This window comes from Dryobates pubescens, chromosome 18 (assembly GCF_014839835.1).
Source record: "Dryobates pubescens isolate bDryPub1 chromosome 18, bDryPub1.pri, whole genome shotgun sequence".
NCBI classification, from domain to species: domain Eukaryota; kingdom Metazoa; phylum Chordata; class Aves; order Piciformes; family Picidae; genus Dryobates; species Dryobates pubescens.
Genome location: NC_071629.1, coordinates 10083529 through 10106015, shown reverse-complemented (window position 1 = coordinate 10106015; position 22487 = coordinate 10083529). Strand labels below are relative to the sequence as shown.

At 41.4% G+C, this 22487-nt stretch overlaps 1 protein-coding gene across 1 annotated transcript in view; it reads left to right on the top strand.

Annotated features, from left to right (window-relative positions):
• KIAA1210 (KIAA1210 ortholog) overlaps positions 1–22487 on the top strand; it is a 30580-nt gene that overhangs the window by 5678 nt on the left and 2415 nt on the right. The window contains exons 2-11 of the mRNA XM_054169800.1: positions 75–151; positions 3555–3723; positions 8470–8599; positions 11080–11238; positions 12273–12338; positions 15268–15480; positions 16558–16660; positions 17522–19102; positions 19871–20022; positions 20904–21009. Coding sequence (XP_054025775.1) covers positions 75–151; positions 3555–3723; positions 8470–8599; positions 11080–11238; positions 12273–12338; positions 15268–15480; positions 16558–16660; positions 17522–19102; positions 19871–20022; positions 20904–21009 — 2756 coding nt within the window. The remainder of the gene's footprint in view (positions 1–74; positions 152–3554; positions 3724–8469; positions 8600–11079; positions 11239–12272; positions 12339–15267; positions 15481–16557; positions 16661–17521; positions 19103–19870; positions 20023–20903; positions 21010–22487) is intronic.

Below are 22487 nucleotides of genomic sequence, written 5' to 3'. Positions count from 1 at the left end.
TCATGCTAGTTTAGGACCATATTCTGCTGGGAAGGTGGATTAACATTTAACTGTTTCTTTCATCTCTATTTCAGTGACTATATCATGGCTACGGGCCCAACAGAGGTCACACAGTCACCTGAAAGAGGCGACAGGGTTGAAGAGTGCTCAGGTAAGCAGTGGTTCTCCAAATGTATAGCTGATTTGGAAGTCAGAGATGTGATTTCTTTAGCTCAGGGTCTGCAGTGACTTGTTTTTTAATGTTATTTTGAGCTTTGTAGTGTAAAACAAAATTCTGTGTGGCTCTGTCAGCTGGTAGTATTATGGGAAGGATCTTTCAATGTGCAGTACTGGAGAGCTGTAATGTGATGGAGGATATTCTTTTTGGATTTTCAAAACCAGGACATTAAGGCTTGAAGGGGTGCTTGTTGTGCCTTCTTTGATGGATCCTTCTATCTTGTAACTGGGAAGAACCATGCAAAGAGCAGAAAGACATGTATTAATTCTCTTTGTGCACAGGAGAAACGCTGAAATAAGCAGTAGACAAACAGTAAAAGACATAGAATAAACAAACTTTACAGAGAAAGCAAAATGGTTGCTCCTGCTCTGTCTGTGATACAGTAGACTGACTCATAGAAGAAGCTAATTTATGGAAAGACTTTTGGTTTTTAGGGCAGTAGCCATTAAATTTAGCATTTTATATTTAATGACATTAAAATGAAGATTGGTAACCATGAGAATTCAAACATCATGAGTCATGATTCATCAGTGGGAAGGAGAAATAGGCATAGTTATCCAAGCTTGGATTTTTCTCTCCTTGCTTTGACAGGATTTTTGCTATGCAATGCATTTTTTCCATTTTGAGTAATAAGATCCTCTTATATATTATTAGTTTGGGTACACAGAGCACTCTACCGGTTTAGTGATGTGTTGGGCTGCTTCACAGTGCACTGAAGTGTAGGCACCTTGGAATTACGTGCTGTGTGAAACCAGCACACAGCCGTTGGCAGCAGGAAGCAAGCAGGAACGTCGTCTTTCTGAGCTGTGCCTTTATGGCCAAATGCTCTCATATGGAGCAGGCCCATAGTGTTTATCTGCATGCAGCACTAAGTGTCTAGTAGTGATTTTATGTTTTTTTTTTTTTTTTTAAATAATAATATGGCAAGTGCCCATCTTCTGGAACTGCAGGCAAGCTTTATGTTTTCTCATGCATCTGGAACGGCTGAAGGAATGCAGCCGACAGAGTGTGGCTGAGAGGAATTATTGCTGGAGGGGGTGTGCACCACACATCAGTAATGAGTTAGAGGCTAGAGAAGGCACTGAAGTAACTCATGTGTCTGCATCAGAGGACTCTCTGTTGCACAATGCCAGATGAGGTTTGTTCATTGTCAGTGTTTGCAAATCCATGGGCTCCCTTCTGAAGCTAGCACCACTTATGATCTTAACAAGTATCTGGAGTATTACCTTGACAATGTTACTCTTTGTGGTAGGACTTGTGTCTGTTTCTCTTAAATGTCCTTATGATTACTTCTCTTTTTTGTTGCTATTGTGTTGTGATTTTGGTTTCTTTTAAACATTCCTTTGGTTTTCTGGAAATACCAGCATCTGATTAAGCTCTTCATTAGTATTTGTAGTGGCATGGAACTTGCTTTCTGTCTGTACCACTGACCAGTGTAGATGGCAATGTCCTGCATGTAGCAGTCTTCCATGTTGTTCTTTGAATCGTTGAACTGTTAGCAGACATTGCCGAATTGATCATTTTGGATGCCACTTCCGTGAAACTTTTTAATCTTTTGTTTTTCTCATCTGAAATAAACCAACTCAGCTTTGACAAATTTTCTGGGGGAATGTATGTTGTCCAGTTGCTGATATGAAGGGCAGTAATAGTAGGGAGGCATTTCTGAAGACTTTGTAAAGGACACTCAACACACTTGTTCTATATATGTTCTATATATGGTTCCTGGTGACTTGTCTTCTCTTACTGGTTCTTGCTGTGGGTATAGCATGAAACTCATTGAGCCCTGTGAGGGTCTTAACAAATCCCCAAGCCTGGGGGTCAGCTGTGTAGTCTGGGACAGGCAGTATAACCTGTATGTTTTCTGTGGCTTATCTCATTCACTTACTGCCTGATATGCAGCAGTGGAAGATATGAAGGTCTTCCACTGATAAACCTGCCATTGAAGTGCCATTATTATTAAGGTGAGTGGGACTCCATTGGTAGTTTTGATCTACATGGTTTGAAAAAGAATTTGGCTTCAGTGACAGCTCAAGTCACTTGAAAAGCAGTGAGCAGACCTTCCCTGGCTGCTGCTGCTCTCAGAGAGGTGGCTATGTCATCCATCCGTGCCTAAAACGGTCACAATGCCGGACAGTGTAGCAGTCCTTGTATGTCCTGACACATGGTGCTGGCACTGGTCTCAAGAAGAGGGAGGAGACAGGGTGAGTAGATCTCAGTATCATTGTTTGCTTCTCACAGTGGCTACTGTCTAATGCAGCTGTGTGGTGGCACAGTTTCAGCCCAGATAAGGCCCTTTGGCAGAGATCCCTACACGTACAGGGCACACGTTGAGACAGCATCGCCGACTAAATCATCGATGGGAGAAGACAATAATTGTGTTGAAATAATGCCTTGCTTACGAAGGAATCGTCCAGCTGTGGGCATTTATTATGCCAACTTCTGTAAAGTATTAATTGAACAATGAATTTGGCTCAGATGTGCAGTGATGTTATTGCTCTGCCTATGTATTTAAGTCAGTCACAGGAGTCTTATTACAATAGTTAGACCCAAGCCACTCCAAACTGACCTCTCAATTCATTGTCAGTGACAACATGAAGCATGTGCGTGATGAATGGCAATAGGAATAAGAATATTAAAGTACCTTAGGTTATTAAAAATGAAAAAAGTCAATGATGTCTCATATGGCTTATTTTAGTCTTTTTAAAATTTTGTTTGGACAATGGAAAATCTGAAATCAGATTAACAGTTTTCTAATTGTGTTCTTAGGCTGCTGTGTGGGGACTTCATGTCCTGCAGGGCAGTATCTTAATTTAAATTTGATCCATTGTCCTTGGAGGAGTTGTTGAGTTTATTTGGGGGCAGTGGTTTAATTTTAGGATTAGAGTTTGTAAATTCTTTTGTCAGTTTCTTCAGGGGGTCTCCTTACAGCACTGAGTAAAGAGCAAGCAGAGCTAAACTGAGCTAAGTAAAAAACAGTAAGAGTTAAAGACAGTGACATCAATTATTTTATTGAAGATATATTAGGTATAATTGGCGTGCTCACAGCTCAGCTGTGGGAAGATCTATTCTCTGCATAAGGTGTATTTCTCATAACCTGGAACCTAAGTAAGTACCACTATTGTCAGCTTGATGCCATCATTGCTTCATAGGCAGCAACTGTAGGAACTGCAGCTTTGCCTTTCACTGGACTCCAGCACTGAATTATTTACGAAGGAGCTGACTAAAACTGAAAGGGCTGCTCTAGCTTTGACACTTCCTCTAGAAATTAAGAGATAACATTATCCAAGCCAAGCAACACCTCCAACTTCCATAAATTTTCATTTTTCTCATGTTGCAGGAAAGAAAAAATCTAAATTTCAGACTTTCAAGAACTTCTTTGCCAAGAAGAAAAGGAAAGAACGTCCACCTCCCAGGGGGGAGAGTAATTTAAAACCTAGCCAGTCCAGCAGCGATGTCAGCATCTCTGTGCTCGACACTACTGCACTTCATTCACCGAAGGAGGCAGGGTAAGCTGGTGGGGAAGGAAAATAAATAAATAAAAGCAGACCTCTCACAGCAGTCAGATGAAAGCGTGAGTTGGCCCTTTAGGACCAACCTCTGTCCAAGATTGTGCAAAACAAACCCTAATGCTGATGAAGGAATTCCAGGAATTTCCTCTTTCTTTGCTAGTGCTTGAAAAGCCAGCTTGGAGAGGAAGGGAAGTGCAGCCAGGGGCAGGGGTGATCTAACCTCTTAGTCTAAAACTGCAGATAGCCCAGATTTGTTTGATTGCTTTTTGTATTTGAAATCTGTCCTGGAAGGTCTGATCAGCAGCAACTTTTTAAGAGGATGATGATTATTGAATAGTGCTAGTACAGAGAACATGCGTGAAGTTGAGTTACTGTCTTCTAGCATCAGTGATACCCTCTGTCATGGCTGGGGTAAAGAGAAAGAAGTGTTTTTGGTGTATTATCAGTATGAGATCACTGCTTACGTAGACATTTATGTACAGATGACAGCTGAAGGCTTCTAGTTCTGTCAGCTACTCCTGAAGTGCTGTGCATGTGAATCCTTGCAAGTCCTTAAGATGTGTCCAGAGCAATTCTCAGATCCCTGAACGATGATGTTAGTTGAAAACCTTGTCTTTTTTCAGCTAGTGTAATACAAGCTATTAGCCTGTTCTGATAACACTGATAACTTTAGGCCATTAAACTACACAATGTTTAGACTGCACACTTCTGACTGAATCTGGGATGGGATAACCCTCAGAACTTGCTTATGTCTCTTTGCCAGGGGTGTTATGCATTCGTATCTGGCAACCTGTAATTTGGCTGTTTTCCCTACCCTCCTCATCCTCCCCTGCTAGCTCAGCTGGGCCTCTCTTTAAATTGCCCTCAGCCTTGGGTTGTGGAGCTGCAGACTAACAAAGTGTGACAGAACACCAGCCACATCCTGTGGTTTGCTGTGTTTTGGTGGAGGGGACATTAGATAGGTGTGATACTGGCAGAGGGCATGAATAGGTGACTGGAGTGAGATGTGCTGCCAAATAGAATTCATTCTATTCTGTATTCTATGTATTCTATGCTTTGCATTATCAAATAAGGCATTTGGTGGAGTTGGACACTGCATTTCTTCTGGTGGCACAGCTTGTAGATGCTACTTTCTCATGAATGTTGCTCCTCCTTGCACCACCTCTCTGCACTCTCTGCTGTGTTTATGCAACTGCATCATGGAAATTAGCTGGGATTGAAACAGCTATCTCTTTATTTTGTATCTTAGCGTAATGCAACAGAGTAAGTGACCACACAACCAGTCCCCTGGGGTAAGGGGGATTAGAGTGACTCAGTTAACCCAGTCCAAAAAAGCTGAGGAACAGCTGAACTTAGCCCAATAGCCCATAGGAGTGATATGGCTTGCAATCAACTGTCTGCTCCAGAGGCAGTGTGGGTGCAAACTCTTTTGCCCTTACCCAAGTACATCAAGTCCAATTGTTGTTTGCCTCAGAGCTGTCCTTGAGTGGTTATGAACTGTTTTGCAATGAATGAATAAAACCCTTCTGTTGTGTTTTTTTCTCCCCCTTAGAGATAGGATTAGATGGGCTATCCAAAAAGTTAGAGGGTATATTTGTGCTACTGGAAAACCTTATGATGTTCAAACCCTGCATGGCTTAAGCATGCTTTGTAATTACCTAGAGAGACTGAGCTAAATAATCCTTTCCAAAACCTGATCCTGAAAGCCAGTGGAAATACAGCTTATGAAGATTTTATAGCAGGACCCTGAGCTTTGCAATGTCTGACATGTGGAATATCAAAACCAATCCAGAACAATGCTGCTGTTTGTTTGTTCTTAGGGCAGAAGCTCTGGTTTTCTAATTCGACCAGACCCCACCCCCACCTTATTTTTTCCAAAACCCTCACATGTAATCTTTTTAAATTTAACTTTTCTGAATGCTGACCAGAGACCAGCCCCCTAGATGTGCTGAATGCTTCATATAACAGCCAAAGGGGTGTGCTCAGATGTCAAGGAATCAGTGGGACTGGGCATCTGTGAAGGGGAAGGGAGCATTTTGTGTCCCTGCCTCTTTGTCTTCTGAAAGGCATGAGTTTTGAGGGGAAGTGGAAAAACTTTGATGGAAAAGTTAAAGAATGTGCCATGGATGACTTCTTTGCTGTATCATCGAAAGGATAAAAGACCTTACATAGAGGAAAATTTGGTCCCTTGTTTCAGTTTAAAATCTTTGAGCAGGAAAAACTGCTGGGGCAATATTTTAAGTTGTCCTGGTGTTTGTGATGGGCACTCACTCCTTTGGCAGGCTGCAGCTGCCTTTGAGAAGGAATTGTGTCACCACCTTTTCCCCTGCTTCAAACACTAATAAAAGGAATGGAGTTGCAGCAATAAGAAGTGGAAGACAGCACAGGCATGATGACTTTAGGAGTAGTTTTACCGCTGACTGTAGAGTCCCATCATCTCCTCAGTCTTGGCAGCTCAGTGGTGATACACGTGAATGAGTAGAGCATTTGTGTAGGGAAATCAACATGAAGATACAGTGGCTAAAACATCTAGGGATTTAGCTAGCAGTTTACCTTCAGTGCAAATATAAATACACTGCCTGGAATTACACACAAAGGTATATTTGCACCTAAGAGACTCATCTGTACTAAAGCAGCAGTTCTATTATTCAATCCAGTGATCCAGTGGTCTTTTTGTGGCTGCCAGAAGAAAATACAGTAATTATTTTTCAAACAGATACAATGCATATGCAGAGAGACAAAGAAAGAAAAGGGTCTTACACTGGCAGTCTCAAGAGCAATGAAACCTCAACTCTTACTGCTAAAGAATTCAAAGTAAAGGAAAGGAGGAAATCCCAAATTAAACAGGTTAATACATCCTAATGCACATGCATTCTCTGCAGTAATACAAAATATGCCAAATAATAATGAATATACTTTATAATAAATGAGAGTTGCATGCTAGTGTCTTTCTGAATCCAGTAAAATTATGTCTAGTCCATATAAGTTATCTTTCATGCTGAAAAGGTCTCTAAAATTACACACAAAAGGCAGGATGGCTTCATTCACTCTAATGCTGAAATAAGGCAAGTACCTTACTTGTGTGTAGAACTGTCCTACAAACTAATACAGACATGGGCTATTACAGATGATGGGAGGAAGCATGAAGCCTTGCCTGTGCTGTGAGAGAAAGAGCTCAAATTGTCCTTGACACAACATAAACATAGACCACAATTATTTTTCCCTGCTGTGAGACTTGGCATAACTGTGTACTGATTGACTACACCTTTGGGGCAACTGGAGAGTTAGTCATGCAGACAAAGGAGTTGTTGTCTCTTGAGATGTAAAGAGGGAGATGCACAAGGGGAAAAGAGCTATTTGTTTTGGTTTTTTTACATGGTGTATTTACTTTATGAAAGTTCACAGTGTTTCAGGGCTTTCTTCTAAATAAAGATAGAATCTGAGGTTAGGCAAATAGCAGAGACCTCCTCTATTTGATTTCCTTGCCAGAAAAGTGTTAGACTTGCTGGATTTTCCATGTCAGAGGTCTGTTCCTAATCATCCCCTGTTACCCAGAGTAAAATTTTCAGAGGCAATGAGCACTGCCTGCACAGCAGCTGAGCCAAGGAATCCTTGTAATTTGTGGGTTACAAGGCTGGCAGCCAACATTAGTATTCTCTGCTGTTTTCCAGTTAAAAGCTAGAATGAAATCCTGGTAGAGGCCATCTTTATGGTCTTTTGGACAAAGCAATATACCTACCTGTGCTGGTGGAACTGGGTGAATAAAAGATTTGGAGCCTTCCTTGTACCACCCAAATGCAAAAATTGCCCCATACGCCCTAACAGACCAACCCCAGGCCATATCAGTTGATTACAAGTCAGTTAATAGCTGTTGTGGGAACTCAATAGAGCTTTACTGGACTGAACACCCAGCAAGCACAGAAGCAAAGCTGGAAGATCTTACCTAGGTACTTTAACTTGGCCATGGATGGCTATGTAACTGTGGCCATGGATATGTGTCCCATGTACATTTTGTACTATGCTTGAGATCTGATGAGGTTCATGATACAGGTGAACAGAACTGGTTTTATTACTGGACCTTAGAGGATTTGATTCAAGTTTGTTAAACATAGAATCACAGAATTGTCAGGGTTGGAAGGGACCTCAAGCATCATCTAGTTCCAGTCCCCCAGCCATGAGCAGGGACACTATCCACTAGATCAGGTTGCCCAGAGCTACACCTGGCCTGGCCTTAAAAACTCCCAGTGGAACTGGAAGAGGAGAAATGTGCCACAGACTGACAGGTATGACACACACCTGGCTGCAAAAGTTGTATACTAAATGTCTCATGCTAGGCACATTCCCACCACAGGAGGATGGGGGATTCCTGTCACTCCCCTCTGTACTGTAGACATCTCTCAGGGTGGCATGCATCCAACTAAATCCCAGCATCTGATCTAATGAATCTGGACTCCCTCCGTAGTCCACATAGACTGGCCTGTGTGTTCAATGCAGATGCCGAGAACACATGAAGAGAGATGCCTGAATTTGATCAGCATCCTAAAAAGTGTTTCCTCTCTCTAATGAGTATAAAAGGAACTAGTGATGGCTACCTTAGCTAACATGCACAAATATGAAATTAAGCAAGATACATCTCACCCTGGCCTCTTTATGATCCTTCTGCCCTGGCGAAGTAGGGCAGAGAAGTATTGGAGGGCTGTACCTAGTGCACTGACCACTCTTCCTTCCTTCCTTCCTTCCCAGGCCCAAAAGAAGCATGGGAAACAAAGCCTTGTCTCATGACAGTGTCTTCATTTTTGATTCTGCACCAGGAAATGTGGCAAGTGATATATTGTCTCAAGGAAACACACCTGGAAGAGTGAAAACTTTGCAGGTGAGAGCATCGTGCTGTCATTCATGGTGCTGCTCTGTATTAGCTGTCTGCTAGGAAACTCCGTTGCTTGATTCCTCTGCTGTGTGCCTGAAGATTTTGTTGGCTGAAGTGTCCATAGCCACAATTATTACTTTTGTATCTATTCTACCTCTTGTAAGCCACATCTTAGAGTGGTCCTGGTGCTTTCAGCCTTACCCAGGCCTCAGAGAGTGCGAGTGACATGAATCCAGTTTGTGGACTCTTGGAAGCCTTCCTTAATGAGTGTGTCCTCTTCCAAAGGGATTTCCGTTCTTCACATCATAGCTACTGCTTTTGGGTTAAGGCCATTTATTTATACTGTAGCGGCTACATTACACTGTTTGTCTTTATATATTATTTATGTGTTATTCTTTCTGGCAGTTCTGGCTATGATGTTTTCACTGTACAAGCTAGCACCAGCAGCTGTGTAAGTGTGTGGGGTGACAGATGTGTCAGGGCACTCTGGTGACAGCTTTATTTATATCGTTATTCTTCCGATCTCTGCCAGCAAAGGATGCCATATTCTGCTAGGTCATTTCCTTCTTCAAAGGCACATACTGAACCCTACTTGACAGCTCCCTTATCAACTGTTGGTTATATTAATTGCATTTCAATAACTGCCCAACTTGAGATAAATGTTTAAAGCTTTTACAGAGACTGAAAACAAACCATTGATAAGGCAGCCAAAGGCCATTGAAATTCTTCCTTTGCTCACTGTGAGCTTCATGTTGCAAAACACAATTGCATCACATGTTAAGTAACAGGAGCTTCACAGAGGCTATGAGACTGCAAAATAGGCTAAGCTTCCATTCAGGGTATATTCTGTATAACAATAGGAGTAGGAGGAGAAATCATGTTTATATATGACAGAACTTTGTTGGGGAAATAAACCTCTTTTCATGCTACCTACAGTTTACTGTGCCCTCTCTTCATCCGTCCATCATCCTGCATGGTAACATAATACTGCCAGCACTGTTTTTTGTAAACATAAAAGACAGCCTTTTTCTGTGAGCTTGACTCTTGTCAGAATAAAAGCCAAGCATTAATAAAAGCTGTTACTTTCTTAGCAATGTAAATCAGCTTCTACCAGTAGAAAACAGACTGTCAATTCTGAGACTTCCCTCACAAAACTTTGCTGTCTGCATGTAATAAATTTAATAAGGCAGAGATGGGAAGTTGTGAAAAGAGAGAAAAGGAAAGTTGACTTTCTGTATTTTCCTGCTCGTGAAGTGCACAAATCTGTTGTATGTCTTGTTCTTCATGCAGTTTGTCATCAGTCCTGCTTCTGCAAATCACATTGGTGATACTTCTTGGATTGTTGTGGATTAAAGAGCAAGAAAGCTTTATGAGCTGGAGGACTAGGGGATTAAAGAGTGGCATTGTGCTACCCCACCTGGCTGTTAGATCTATAGGAATTACATTCCAAATGAATCTTGCTGAGTAAGAATGGCAGCTGTTTAGATCTATTTTACAGCGGTATAAATGAATGCATAGCTTGCAGAAGAGAACAAATTAGGCCTAGAATTTCCCAATCTGATTTAATAAGCAAATAATAAAAGAAAAAACCCCACAAAAACAAGTCTGTATATTTATCTTGGGAATATTCAGTTGAGAGGTTTTGAGTTGAAGGACAGAGTTTTTGTTCAGGCTTGTTTCTGTTCCAACTTTGACAGCCGACAGGCTTAAGCCAAGAATTTTAGTAATGGCGTTTCCTGAGATCTGAACTTTTTTAGTTTGAGGGAACATCTGTCTGCTTGTGAGGTTGCAGACTTTGTTTTATTTTTCTAGGGTCAGGGCCTGCCAGAGCATTCTTTTGTGCAATCTTGGAAAAGAATCCCCATACTCCTTTACAAACAAAGTTGTTCCTGGCTGCTGTTATCATTCTTGCTGTAGATGGGATCATGCTGGGGGATAATTAACAGGCAGTTCATTACAGTGGACCAGAAATTAAATTAAACTGTCTTTGTATATAAAGTAGGACTCAGCTGCTTGTGTTGGAGAGGGCGGTGATCAGCACTCAACATTTGGAATGGCTTTGTGACGTTCCAGTTGGAACTGCTGACCAACAATACTTTGTGTGACTTTTGGGGACATCCAGATATATGTAATTATTGAAAGAATACTTAAATCTAGAAATTTTTAAGTTTTACATTTAAACTGAATTAAGCTTCTAGAATTTTCCTTGAATGGTATCATTCCTGTCTTTGATAACTGACTGAAGAAAACCGGGTTTGATTTTAATTTTGTACCAAACCCATTTCTAATGATGGGTCCGTGATGAACGTAACTAAGTAACATTTTCTTTGTGGCTAATGTCTGTAGCTGGACTGCTTCTTCAGGTATTTCTGTTAAGTAAAATAATCAGCATGCCTAATGGGAGCAACTGGGGTAAAAGTATCCCAAACACCCCCTATAAATAACGTAATTGGGAGTCTATATTCTAAATAAATTTTCAATCACAGCTTCAGCTGCAGCAGAACATCAGGCTTGGGTCACCTCCTCTTGTTATAACTGGAAAGAAACTGGAAGATGCAGGTGCAGTTTCTGAAGATGATGGTTTACCTAGAAGCCCTCCTGAAATTTCAACCCTTCATGAAGTTCTGACAGATTCACCAAGCAAGGTATAATTGTTGTGTCACTTTGGTGACCACCTGTACTGAAAAGATAAAATCTACTTGGACAAGGGGAAGACATTTTTACTTGCTTTTGGTAAATCTGATGGTGCAGATCAGTCAAAACTAGAACAAATCACCTAGGTGGATTATGGACTTGACACTGTGAGTAGTACAAATACCCCTCCAGAGCACAATTTCATATGCTTTTATGCAGACCAGTGCTGGGGAAGTTCTGATATCTGTCATTAGGGAAAGAAAAGAGAAATTCAGTTGATGTGACAACCCTCACTGCCTTTGGGCAAGGCAGTCTCCCCTGGCAGACCTATATGTCAGAAAGCATAAGAAGTTAATTATTCACAGGTGACTGTTGCGTTACTGTGACTGTTACACTCCCAGTCTGAGAACGTGCTCAGATGCTCACGCTGCACACATGAATTTACCATTCTAGCTTCAAAGAGCTGAGAGTTTCCTGCACCTGTGAAAGGAGAAGATACTTAGAGTGTTTTAAAGCTATCAAGGAAAACAAAAATTATGGGAACTGCAAGAGAACCTTAAACAATTACAGGTTTTGGAATAAAACAGTCCAAAGTTTGGAATAAAACTGTGCTAGCTGAATTGACAGGAAGTGGCAATCCTATGAATCGGAGGAGAACAGGTCCTGATGTGAATCAGAGGGAGTTTGGGTTATCTTCTTTCTTAGGAATTGCCTTCTCACAGCAGATGTATGATTTTGTGCTTGGGTAAGCATATGAGCATTTGTACATTTGAAGATCCTAAAACAGTTAGTCAGAACAACTTTATGAAATATATGGCCTCATGTGGACAGCCTTGAGGGCTTATCTCATAGCAGGATAAATTCCCCCTACTTTATGTTCGATTCCCAGTGAGCAAATGAAACCTACTCTGTGAGGCAGAGACTCACTGACCCTTCCTGTACCTTTCCTTTTGTGTTTTCTCATAATTAGCACTGGAAATCTAGTGCCATAAAATTCAATGTGATACTTCCCTTGACTTACCCTCTTCCTTGTTTTATCCCACAGTCCTCCAACCCTGTTCAACGTCATAGCTCTTTGAGTTTAGGCGGGACAGACAGTGAAGATGAACAGGTAAATAGCTGCTTTTCCTGCTAATAAACATTCCTGAGACAGCATGTGTGGTGTCTGTATGGAGCCAGTACAATAATACTAAAAAAAAAATTTAAAAAAAGTAAAAATAAAAATAAAAATCTGTTCTGGGTACAGTGTATCCTAGCAAACAATTCATAAACAAGTGATGCAAATGATACTGCAAATGTACCTCTCACTTGGTTTTGAATAAGAGCCAAATTAAAAGAGGCAGAAATCTATTAGTAAGTTCTTACTGTGAACAGCATAGTCCACTCTGTGACACAGTATGAATCTGTCAAGTTGTACCAGAGAAAACTGGACAAGGCAAAGCAATTCCACTTCCTTGTTCTAGGACCCTAATACTCAACAGCATAGTAATACTTGCCCATCAGCAGTGACTTGAGACCAATGCCCTGCATCTCCTTTATCATGGGAAATAACTGCAGGTCCAACTCATTGAGGTATTCCACAGTTAAAGGTTTGTGTCAATTTGCAGTTTTGCTCAGATAATAAATCAGATTCAACAGACTCTGCTGTCAAACCACATAGTCTATTCCTAGACCAGCTTGGAAAATTTTACAGAGGTCATATTTTCGGAGAGGAGCCTAGGGGACCTTCACCTTGACTGTCCTTGCTGCTTGAAGCTGAATTCCTGCCCATCTCATGCTTTCAAGACAGTCTTGCAAGCTTTGCTTATATTGCTTTTCTCCAGTGTTAATAAAATGTCTGAAAGACCAGTCAGACCACAGATAGGGGTCTTCAAAGGCCAATGACAAAAGCATCCAACAAAGTGGATTCTGATTGTGGGATAGCCCTTGCTATTGTATAAGCAAAGCAATCTGGCATTTACCTGAGAAGGGGAATATTTGTGGGTCCAAACAGCTACATGCCATTTGGCCCAAGCTTTGCAGCCCTTCATGCAGAATCCTGATTTGAGAAGCTCACCAGAGAAAACACAATTTAACCTTCTGTGAAACTGATAATAGACTACAAGTAAAGGGGAGGTATCAGGTTGCCTGGAAGATGAAGAGGGCCTTAAGCAGTCGAGACAGCATCTTGAGAGTCAGTGTTACCCACTGCTAAGGACATGTTCCCTTTCACTCTCTTTTCGGCCAGCCTTTAAGAAGGGGAAGAGCAACCTTTGGGCAAGACTGGCTCAACTTTCCTGTCCGTGGTTGAGATCAGACACTCTCCTGCTCAGTCATTCCTAGATCTTTTGCATTAGAGAAAGAAAGATACAGCAATGTCTCCCCCTTGTAGCAGACTAGTAGTCACACAACTTGAGAGGCCCAAGGGATCTAGGTGACTTGGATTGTCATTATTTTAAATGACTTGTTGTACATATTTTATCCTTACTTCAATGTACATTTTATTAATGCACACTTTTTATTTTTACTAAAATGCTTCATTTTGTAAGCCAGCATACTGCTTTCTTCATACCATGTAAAACATCCTTTTCTATCTAGTTCTGAAGTCTTTGAGCTCTTCTTGCAGAACAGAAAGACAAGGACAGGAGACATTTTTTTCTCTTTTCTGTTTTGCAAAGAATTCCCCATTTAAAGACTCTTCCTTTTTCTCCCCAGCTCATTAGGAACCTGGCTAGCTTCTCTACAGTATCATGTGCCTTTACTCAAGTATTTTTCTTAGTCATCAGTTTGGCTTAGCAGCAACCTTGCCAATATATTTATTTAAAATTAACCCCCCCAACTTTTCCTAAATATTTTTTCTTCAGTAGCATTTGAAAGTTAAACTGAATAACCTCATCACCAAGATTAGGACATTTGTAAAAGGCACCAAGAAATCTACACCAATTATTCCATTTAACCATGCTGTATGTTTAATAAAGGAAAAGGAGGATGTGATTGTGCTGCAGATGATAGTTACTTCATTTCTTTGTCCTGTGTTGCTACACTGGGTTTTCCAAGAGCTTCGTGCTGCTTTCACCACTGTGTGGTGTACCACTCATGTACCTCCCGTCACTCAGTGCCTTCCTCATTTATTAGGTACCCACTTTCTGACTAAAGCTAAAAGTGAGGCTGTTGCCCAGGTAAGCAGCAAGTGACTTTGTCAGCATATGTTTTAAAATTCTGTGTTATACCCTAAGCTTAAACAAAACTAAAGTCTGAATGCCAAGCACAGTGAAATGGCTGTGTTTAACCTGGTTTTGTGACCAAAGCCAAAACAGCAGGTGTCTTATACTGAATGAAACTTGTTTGGCATATCTGAAATTTTGCAAATGCTCCAGAAAGTCTGGTCTGTATTTCCAATCAGTAACAAACCAAATCAACCTGCATGTTTAAGGGATTCTCTGCAAACACTTCTGTAAACCCTTTATTTTGATAGCATAATCAGAGGTTACTGCTATTCCGTTCCCCTCACCAGTCTTGCTGCAAGGATGAGATCCACATCACTGTCTGCAAGATGGTTCTGGGGTACTTGTTGGAGAAGCATTTGGTTTTCCTGGGAGAGTGGATATAAAAAGAGAAAAATTACAATGGTAACTTCCTTACAAGCAGAAACAATGAGAAGCAAGTGTCCATGCTCCTTCTGTGTCTTGCTAATAACATTCCTGCAATGGATGACATTATTGGGATGAAAAGGCAGCTAAAAAAGTTTCACCAGTGTCTCCTGCTGGTGCATACTTATATTGCAAATGGTTTTTTTGTTAAGAATTGGAAAGAGGACAAGCTGAGGCTCTTGCCACGTGAGAAAGACAGGTATTTCTCACTTTTGTGTCACATACAACTGTACACACAGAACTGAGGAATCTCTATACAGAGATGACATTAGGCGTGCCTTTGAAGTGAGAATTCATGTCCAAAAATACAGCCATTACAGGTTCCTGAGATGGAATGAGCTCGCAAAGCAATTGTTTTGGAGACGTGAGGAAGCCAAACAAAACATATAGTGATGTGTTTGTGTTTTACAGATACCTTCTGGAGCTTCCTCCAGGCCCATCAGTCCTTCATCCTCTGCCACTGCAGGGGCCCACAGCTCACGAGGCAGCAGCTTCCTTCCCGTTGATTTCACCATCCCTGCCAGTCCCCTTGGCTGCCTGGACACTTCAGCAGCCAGGCACAGGATTGCCATTAACCCCCGGAGACAGAAAGGCTTCACCAACAAGAATCAGCAAACCCCCCAGGTAAGTGTTTTCTGGGAAAGAGTCACTGTACAGAGGGAAATGGATGTGATCTTTTAATTGTTTTAAATATTTTGGTTTTTCTTTTCTTTTCCTGTCCATACTCCTTTACTTTTCTTGTTCCTTCCATTGGAAGTAGGGAAACAGCCTATTTTCCACCAACCAAAAGAGACTCAGAAATCTTCAATCATGGCAGCTGAAGAAAAGTGTAACTTTGGGCTTTATTTAGCCAAAAATGTTGTGGATTACACTTCATTTGTAAAATAATTCCTGTTGTTTGAACAGTTAGTTTTCAGTTTTAAAGAAGCCCAAGTCCACTTCTACAAACAATTTCAGATTGGATTTAACTTCTTTGTATGTCCAAGGGAAGACTGAAGGTCTTTGTGAAGAAATACAGCTCTGTGGGGGGCGAAATTAGGATGAGATTCTTCTCATCCTATTTTCTAGGAAATACACTGTGAAGGCAAAATTCACCAGATAGAAAATGTTGTTGAGCTGGAGTGTCACAGAAATAGAGAATAGTGCTTCTCTACTATGTGCCCTCCTCTCTGTCAGACAGTCAGGCATGAAAATATATCGTGAAGTTAGAATTGCCCTGCCCGGAGAAAGGGGAGCCAGGTGTGAGAGATTCAATATGAGTGTCATACAGAGTGAGGTTTTCTTGGATACTTTGGCTCTACAGAGTCTTTACTGGATTTTTTTTGTGCTGCAGCTGGTAAAACTACAGTGCTGAAGGAGAAAAGCTAATTGTGGAGTGTCAGTTGGGATACTAGAAGTGTCTCTGGTTTGGTCTGTTCTGTGCCACCAGGCAGCTTGTGTGATATCTTAAAAATATCCTTCTTCACTCAAAATTTGTGAATCACAGAATGTTTCAGATTCAAGAGAGTCCAATGGGCTGCCTTTGACTTTTTCAACTTGAATGATTTGTAGGTTCTTAACTGGAGCATTACCCACAGGGCTGGTAAATTACAGGATGTGGGGTTTGTATCTATGTTTTGAATATTCATAAACATGCATATGTATAAAATACGATGTTTGTGCATTATTCTTTAATCAAAAGATCTTACTGCACCTCATTAGGTGGAACAGCTGGAAAATGAAACATGTCTTCCTGCAACTCCAGAAAAGAAGGGAAAATCAACAGAACTACTTGACAGTGGCCAGCATAAAAGCGATAGGGAAGGTAATGAAGACTTATGTATTGCTAGTTTGGGTGCTTGAACTCTTCTACATAAGGCCCACAGGACCTATGCTATGCCATTGGCTACATCTCATTGACGGGGCATCTGAGTCCCTTGAACCTCAGAAAACTTTAACCTCAGCATTGTATCTGCTATGTGTGTAAGGTGACTTTAATTGGCTTGTGTTTACTGGGTCTTCCTTTGCCACCTCCCCTCTTATAATTTGAATAATAGCTAATTGGCAGTGGTAACACAATTGAAATTGTAAATTGTAAAAACAAATTCAGTTTCTCCAAAACAGCATCAAAGGCTTTTCTCCTTAACACTATATTAAAACCACACTGGCTGGAGGTAGTGCTATAGTGCAGTGATAATGTTGTCACATTCTAGTCAGGACAGGCTCAGGATGTGGTGCTGTCACACATCAGTCCTTCTGGAGCTGCAGGAGGAAGATGCTGAGATGTTCTGCTTAAATACAGAAAATCCTCCAGATAATTCTGTACAGCCTTTCTAGGCATAAAGAAATGTCTAAGGAACTCTGGCTAGTAGTCTCACAATTAGAAAAGAACTAAACAGCAGCTAAAGAAGAAATGAAACAAAAGAACTAAATAGCACAGAAAAGAAATAGCAACTGATTTGGTACACCTTAGGCAGACAACTTTCAGTCATTCCTGAGATTAGATATGATCAGACTAAAAACTTAATTAGTCTTCTCACTTGGGCAGCCCATTTCTAAATATGCTTTTAACAGCCTTTATCACACAATGGTGTCCAGACATGAAGAAATTATGCTAAATGGCTGTATTATCAGGAATGAATTACTGGTGCTTGAAGTGCACACTCTTCTCTTCTGTTTAATACAGGATTATCAGTCCAGGTGGGATATTGTACAAAGGGAGGCAGTGTAAAAGGTCCCAGTGGTGCTGCCTGTGACTCTCACGATTCTGCATTTGTGGCAGAAGACTCTTGTGCTTTGCTGCAAGAGAAAGTGTGCCTTCCAGACATGGACCATCACTTCAAAGCAGCTGCACACCTTCTGAGACCTGAGCCTTCTCCAGTGAACTTGGAGGAACACCACAGTACAAAAGTGTCATACTGTTCAGATGGGATTGCTGAGGAATTGAAATTACATCAGCAAAATTCCAGTACTGAAGTATCTGCATTTCCCAAGTTGCAGCAAACTGAAGGAGAAGCTGTTGTGTTTCCAGACATATTAGCAGCTGACTTGTTTAGCAAAGGAGTGGAAACAGAAGGTATAGATAGATTGACAAATGTTACAGAAAGGTCCTCAGTAAATTCTGTGGTCCTAAACATCAAAGACCAGGAAAAGGAGAATCCACTGTTTATCAGCAAAGTAGAAGCCTGCTTAGGTACTACTGACAGTCATTCCAGCCATGCTAGACCAGATACTCCACCAAGAACTTCTCAGGTTGCAGTAGCTGATTCAGAGTCTTCTTCTGACATCAAGACAGTGACTGTTTTAAAGCCTGAAAACAGTTCAGTAACAAGAAATGACAAAGAAACTTGTGAAATAATAGAATTTCAGTCACCCAAAGGCAATCCAGAAATAAAAAAGGACACTGATACCTCTGTCTCAGGAGCAAGTTCTGTGCTACCTCCCAGTAAATTGGAAGTATGTTTTAAAGCAGAAACTGTTTCTGTGTCAAAGTGCAACCAAAGCAGTCCACAGGCCAACACATCATATGCTTCTGAAAAACTTTCCATTGGATGTCTTGCCTCTTCAAGTTTGACTGGCTTGAGGAGTAATATCTCTTCTGATGAGGACAGTAAGGATTCCCTGATAAGCAATGCAGCTTCTCACAGAAAAACTGTGGAAGGCAGTGGATCTTTAGATGAAAACGTACAAAGTCCACTGAAGACTGCTTCTGCTAAACCAGTCAGATTTACCATTGCACCGGCATGGCAAAGATCTCTCTCAGGGGGTTCAAATTCAAAGGAAGATTCCTACAACAGAAGTTCCCCAACATCCCCTGTAAGACCAGAGTTGTTTGAAGGTATGACCAAAGAGCACACACGTTTTGATGCAGTCATCCAAGAATCAGCAAAGACCACTTCAGCTAGACTTGATCGAGATTGTAAGGGCGGTGATTTGCATTTGAATTCTTTTACGGAGTGGGCTGACCATGAAGCACAAAATGTTGAAAACCCGTTTGGGGTCAGACTAAGGAGAACATCTTCTTTACTCAAATACCAGAATGAAAGTCGTGCTGAGTCTCCAAAGCTGATCCCCTCAGCTGTTTCCACTGCTACTTCTGCTTCAGTCAAGGAGGATCGGAAATTGGTGGGCACTGGAAAGCCGCCTCCAGGCCTTCCTGTCAGCACAAAATCATTTGTTAAACAACCAGATCTCCCCGAAGACAAAAATGCTCACAAAACAAGATCAGAGGAAGTGACAAAGAAGCAAAGTTGTCATAAACCTTCAGGTATTTATGCTCTATTTTTGTCCAAACATTGTGGAAAACAGTGGTTGTATAAGAGCATTGGCAGAGTGGCAAACAAAAGATAAAAATCCTCTTGATGAGGACTAAATTCAGCCTTGTGTCGTCAGCTCCATAATTTAATTGGCTTGATGATTTGGCAAGTCAAAAGAATTCTTGGCTTATCTTAATGAGGGGTGTGTTCCAGCAAGAATAATGAATAGAGAACAACAGAGTGATAGCTTAAGGGCTCTGTACCATTTCTGGTATGACCTACTTGTACATATATTTGGAGTTTTGACACAGATTTTTAAAGCTTGCTGCCGTCTTGTAGCTAATTTTCCAGACTGCAGCAGTTCAAAACATAACTAGGAGTTACATTAGGTGTGATTGTTTCTTTTTCTACAATCACTTCACTTAAAATATTTAAGAAGTGAAAAGGCAGCCTGTATTTTACTGCCTACATGAAAAAACAATAGTTACCACACTCATTTAATCTCCAGTGTAAGGATGTTGTTTCAAAGGCAAAATCCGGTTCACAGTGATCTCAGTGGGAGTTCTGCCATTGACTTAAGTGGAAGCAGAGTCAGGTCAAAAACTCCAGAATATACAGAAAAACTGTTATTTCTGAGGACAAAATCATCAGGGAAGGTAATTTTATCTCACAGTGTTCAAAGAGTATTACAGATGCTGAAGGGTTTAAACCATGAAATGCTGGCTTTAGACTGACTTGACCTAAATCCCTTCTCAACTTCAAAAATGCTTCTTTTGTAGAAAAAGTCACTCCTCTCCATTTGGAAACTGCTTCCTCTGAACCAGCTTGGGTCTCCATGGCAAAACTAAAACAAAAGGGTTTCCAGGACCACCCTCTTGCCAAAGAACATAAAACTGAAGATAGAGCTTTAACCAAAGTGGATCAAGAGAAGGTAGAGTACCAAGTAATGTTTCATGGCTGTCAGTCATGCACCATTACCTTCTGCAGACTGTTCACTATCTTCATGGATGCATGCTGTGAGTGCTACACAGCGATTTTTCAGGAGTGGCCTCTAAAATGTATTTAGGCAGACGAGCAAACACATACATGACTATACTGTCACAGTGGCTCGTTTCAGAGCTGGACCCTCCTGTATGATCCTTTGCACTACTCAGGTCTGAACCTTTCCAAGGCTTGCCTGTTGCCCAGAAGGTATTGATGTAGGCCAGGAGCTGCTTTGAGTTGCACTAGCTTCCTCAGTGTTAGTGACCGACAGGCCACATTCACTGCTCTGCTGTGGAGTCTGTGGACTGAAAGTTTGGCTTTTCCACTGAGTCCTGCACAAGGTTCTTGTGCATCTTTCACAATTCCTTCAATTCCTCATCTGTAAGACAGAGAGGATAACTTGCCTGCATGTGAAGTAACCGTGTGTTTTACCAGCTGTCTTCCTTCATGCCTTCTCCCTCCCTTTAAGTTGTGACAGAAGAGGTTTAGATTGGACATTAGGAAAAACTTCTGTACTGAGAGAGTGGTGAGGCATTGGAACAGACTGCCTGTGGAGATGGTGGGGTCACCATCTCTGGAGGTGTTCAAGAAGCATGTAGACATGGCACTTCAGGATATGGTTTAGTGGTCATGGTTATGGTTGGACTCGATGATCTTGAAGATCTTTTCCAACCTTAATGATTCTCTGATTCTACAGGACATCCCCAGCCATCCTTGTCTGGCTTTTGCTGCAGTTCTGCCTTTAGGTTTAGAGGTGTTGCCAGGATGAGCTTTATGAGTGCCAGTGGCTAGCAGTTTTCTCAGTTGCGTTCTTCTCTTCTTCTCTAGCAAGAGATCTGTGCTAGTGAGAATGTGCTGAAGAAGAATATGCCTACCACTTTGAGCTCTCAGGACAAGAAAACACAAATGAGGAACAGTGTGTCTGCTGCAGCAGGTATTCTCTTTCTTTACATCTTTACATAGGGGCTATAGTTCACGCCAGTAAGTGGTGTGGGTGGCAGGTGATAACAGCATGCTTTATGTAAGGCCTCTTCAGCCTATTGTTTACATAGAGGTCAATGTATTGGCTTGCTCACTCAGCAGGGAGAGCAAATGAGGAACTTTTCTCTCCTCTGCCAGCTTGTGGAATGGCATATAAACAGTATGGTGATTTATTACTGGCAAAGGTCAATACTAAAGAATAGCGGTTGAAATTGGAGAGTGTCCAGAAGAGAGCAGAAAAAAAGGTCAGGTCTTCTAGACTCCAGTCAGCCAGGAAGTACTGATGGGAGTGGAGTTGTTTAGTCTAGACAAGACAGCTTAGTTTGCTGCAGAGGACAAGATGAGTATTTATGCTTAAAATGCACCAGAGGAGGCTTAGCTTAGACCTTATGAAATACTTTCTAGCTGAGTGGTGAAGCGTGGTATAGTATAGGCTGCTTACAGAGTGTGTGCAGTTTCTATTGCTGGATATGTTTAATAGATAAACATGTATCAAGAATAATTTAGGCAGAGTCAGTTCCGCCCTCAGGTTAACACAGATGCTTGATGGCCCCTCTCTTGCCCTGTTAGCTGTGATTCTCTATAAGAAAGATGCATGGGAAGAGTGTGACTCAGACATCATGACTCACGTACCTCTTCCAGGGCTACTGCTGGGCTGCAGCTTATCCCCCCCTGCTTACTCAGTGTGATGCCAAAACTCAGAGACATACTCCAGCTCCATATGGATAAGGCAGCCCTACAGCTGTAAAAACATACTGTGCTAGCTGAAAGCTATTGATTTCAGATACTGCTTAAGAAGATAAGAAATACCCCACTGTGTCAGAGTAGTAGCTTTTCCATTCCAGACTGCTATTGCTGACCCTGTCAGAACGAGATGTTGTCTAGAGAGTGCAGGCACTTGGCCACTTTCCCCTTACAATCTACCAGCATCCAGAGCCATTGTATTGGAGATATTAGTGGGTACCTCTGCGCCTGCTTCATGTAGTAGTTGTTACAGAGCTGTTCCCCAGTTTTGAATCTACAGGTCCTACAAAATAAGCTACAGGCAGATGATCAGCTGAGGGTGTGCATTAACACAGAGACTCTGATGTCAGTTGTCAGCCTAACTCTGTGTGTGTGATTAAAATACAATAGTTAAAAAAATAATGATTCTGTAACAGGCCAGCTTCATCTTAAGGTTTTAGGTGCAAACACAAACAGGCTGAGATTTTTGCTCAGATTAGAAGATCTTCCTTTGAAAGTATGGCACAAACACATTCAATTTCTGGTGTTTAGTCATCTAAAGTTTGGAAGCCCAGCAGCCTTCAGTTGAAGTTCAGAACTCCACAAAGTAGGCTGCTACTCATTTACTAGAACATACACAACTTGTGGTTCTTGCAGCAGAATTGTTTTTCTGCATCTCCTCTTCCCAAGAACTGGCAGGGTTTCCTG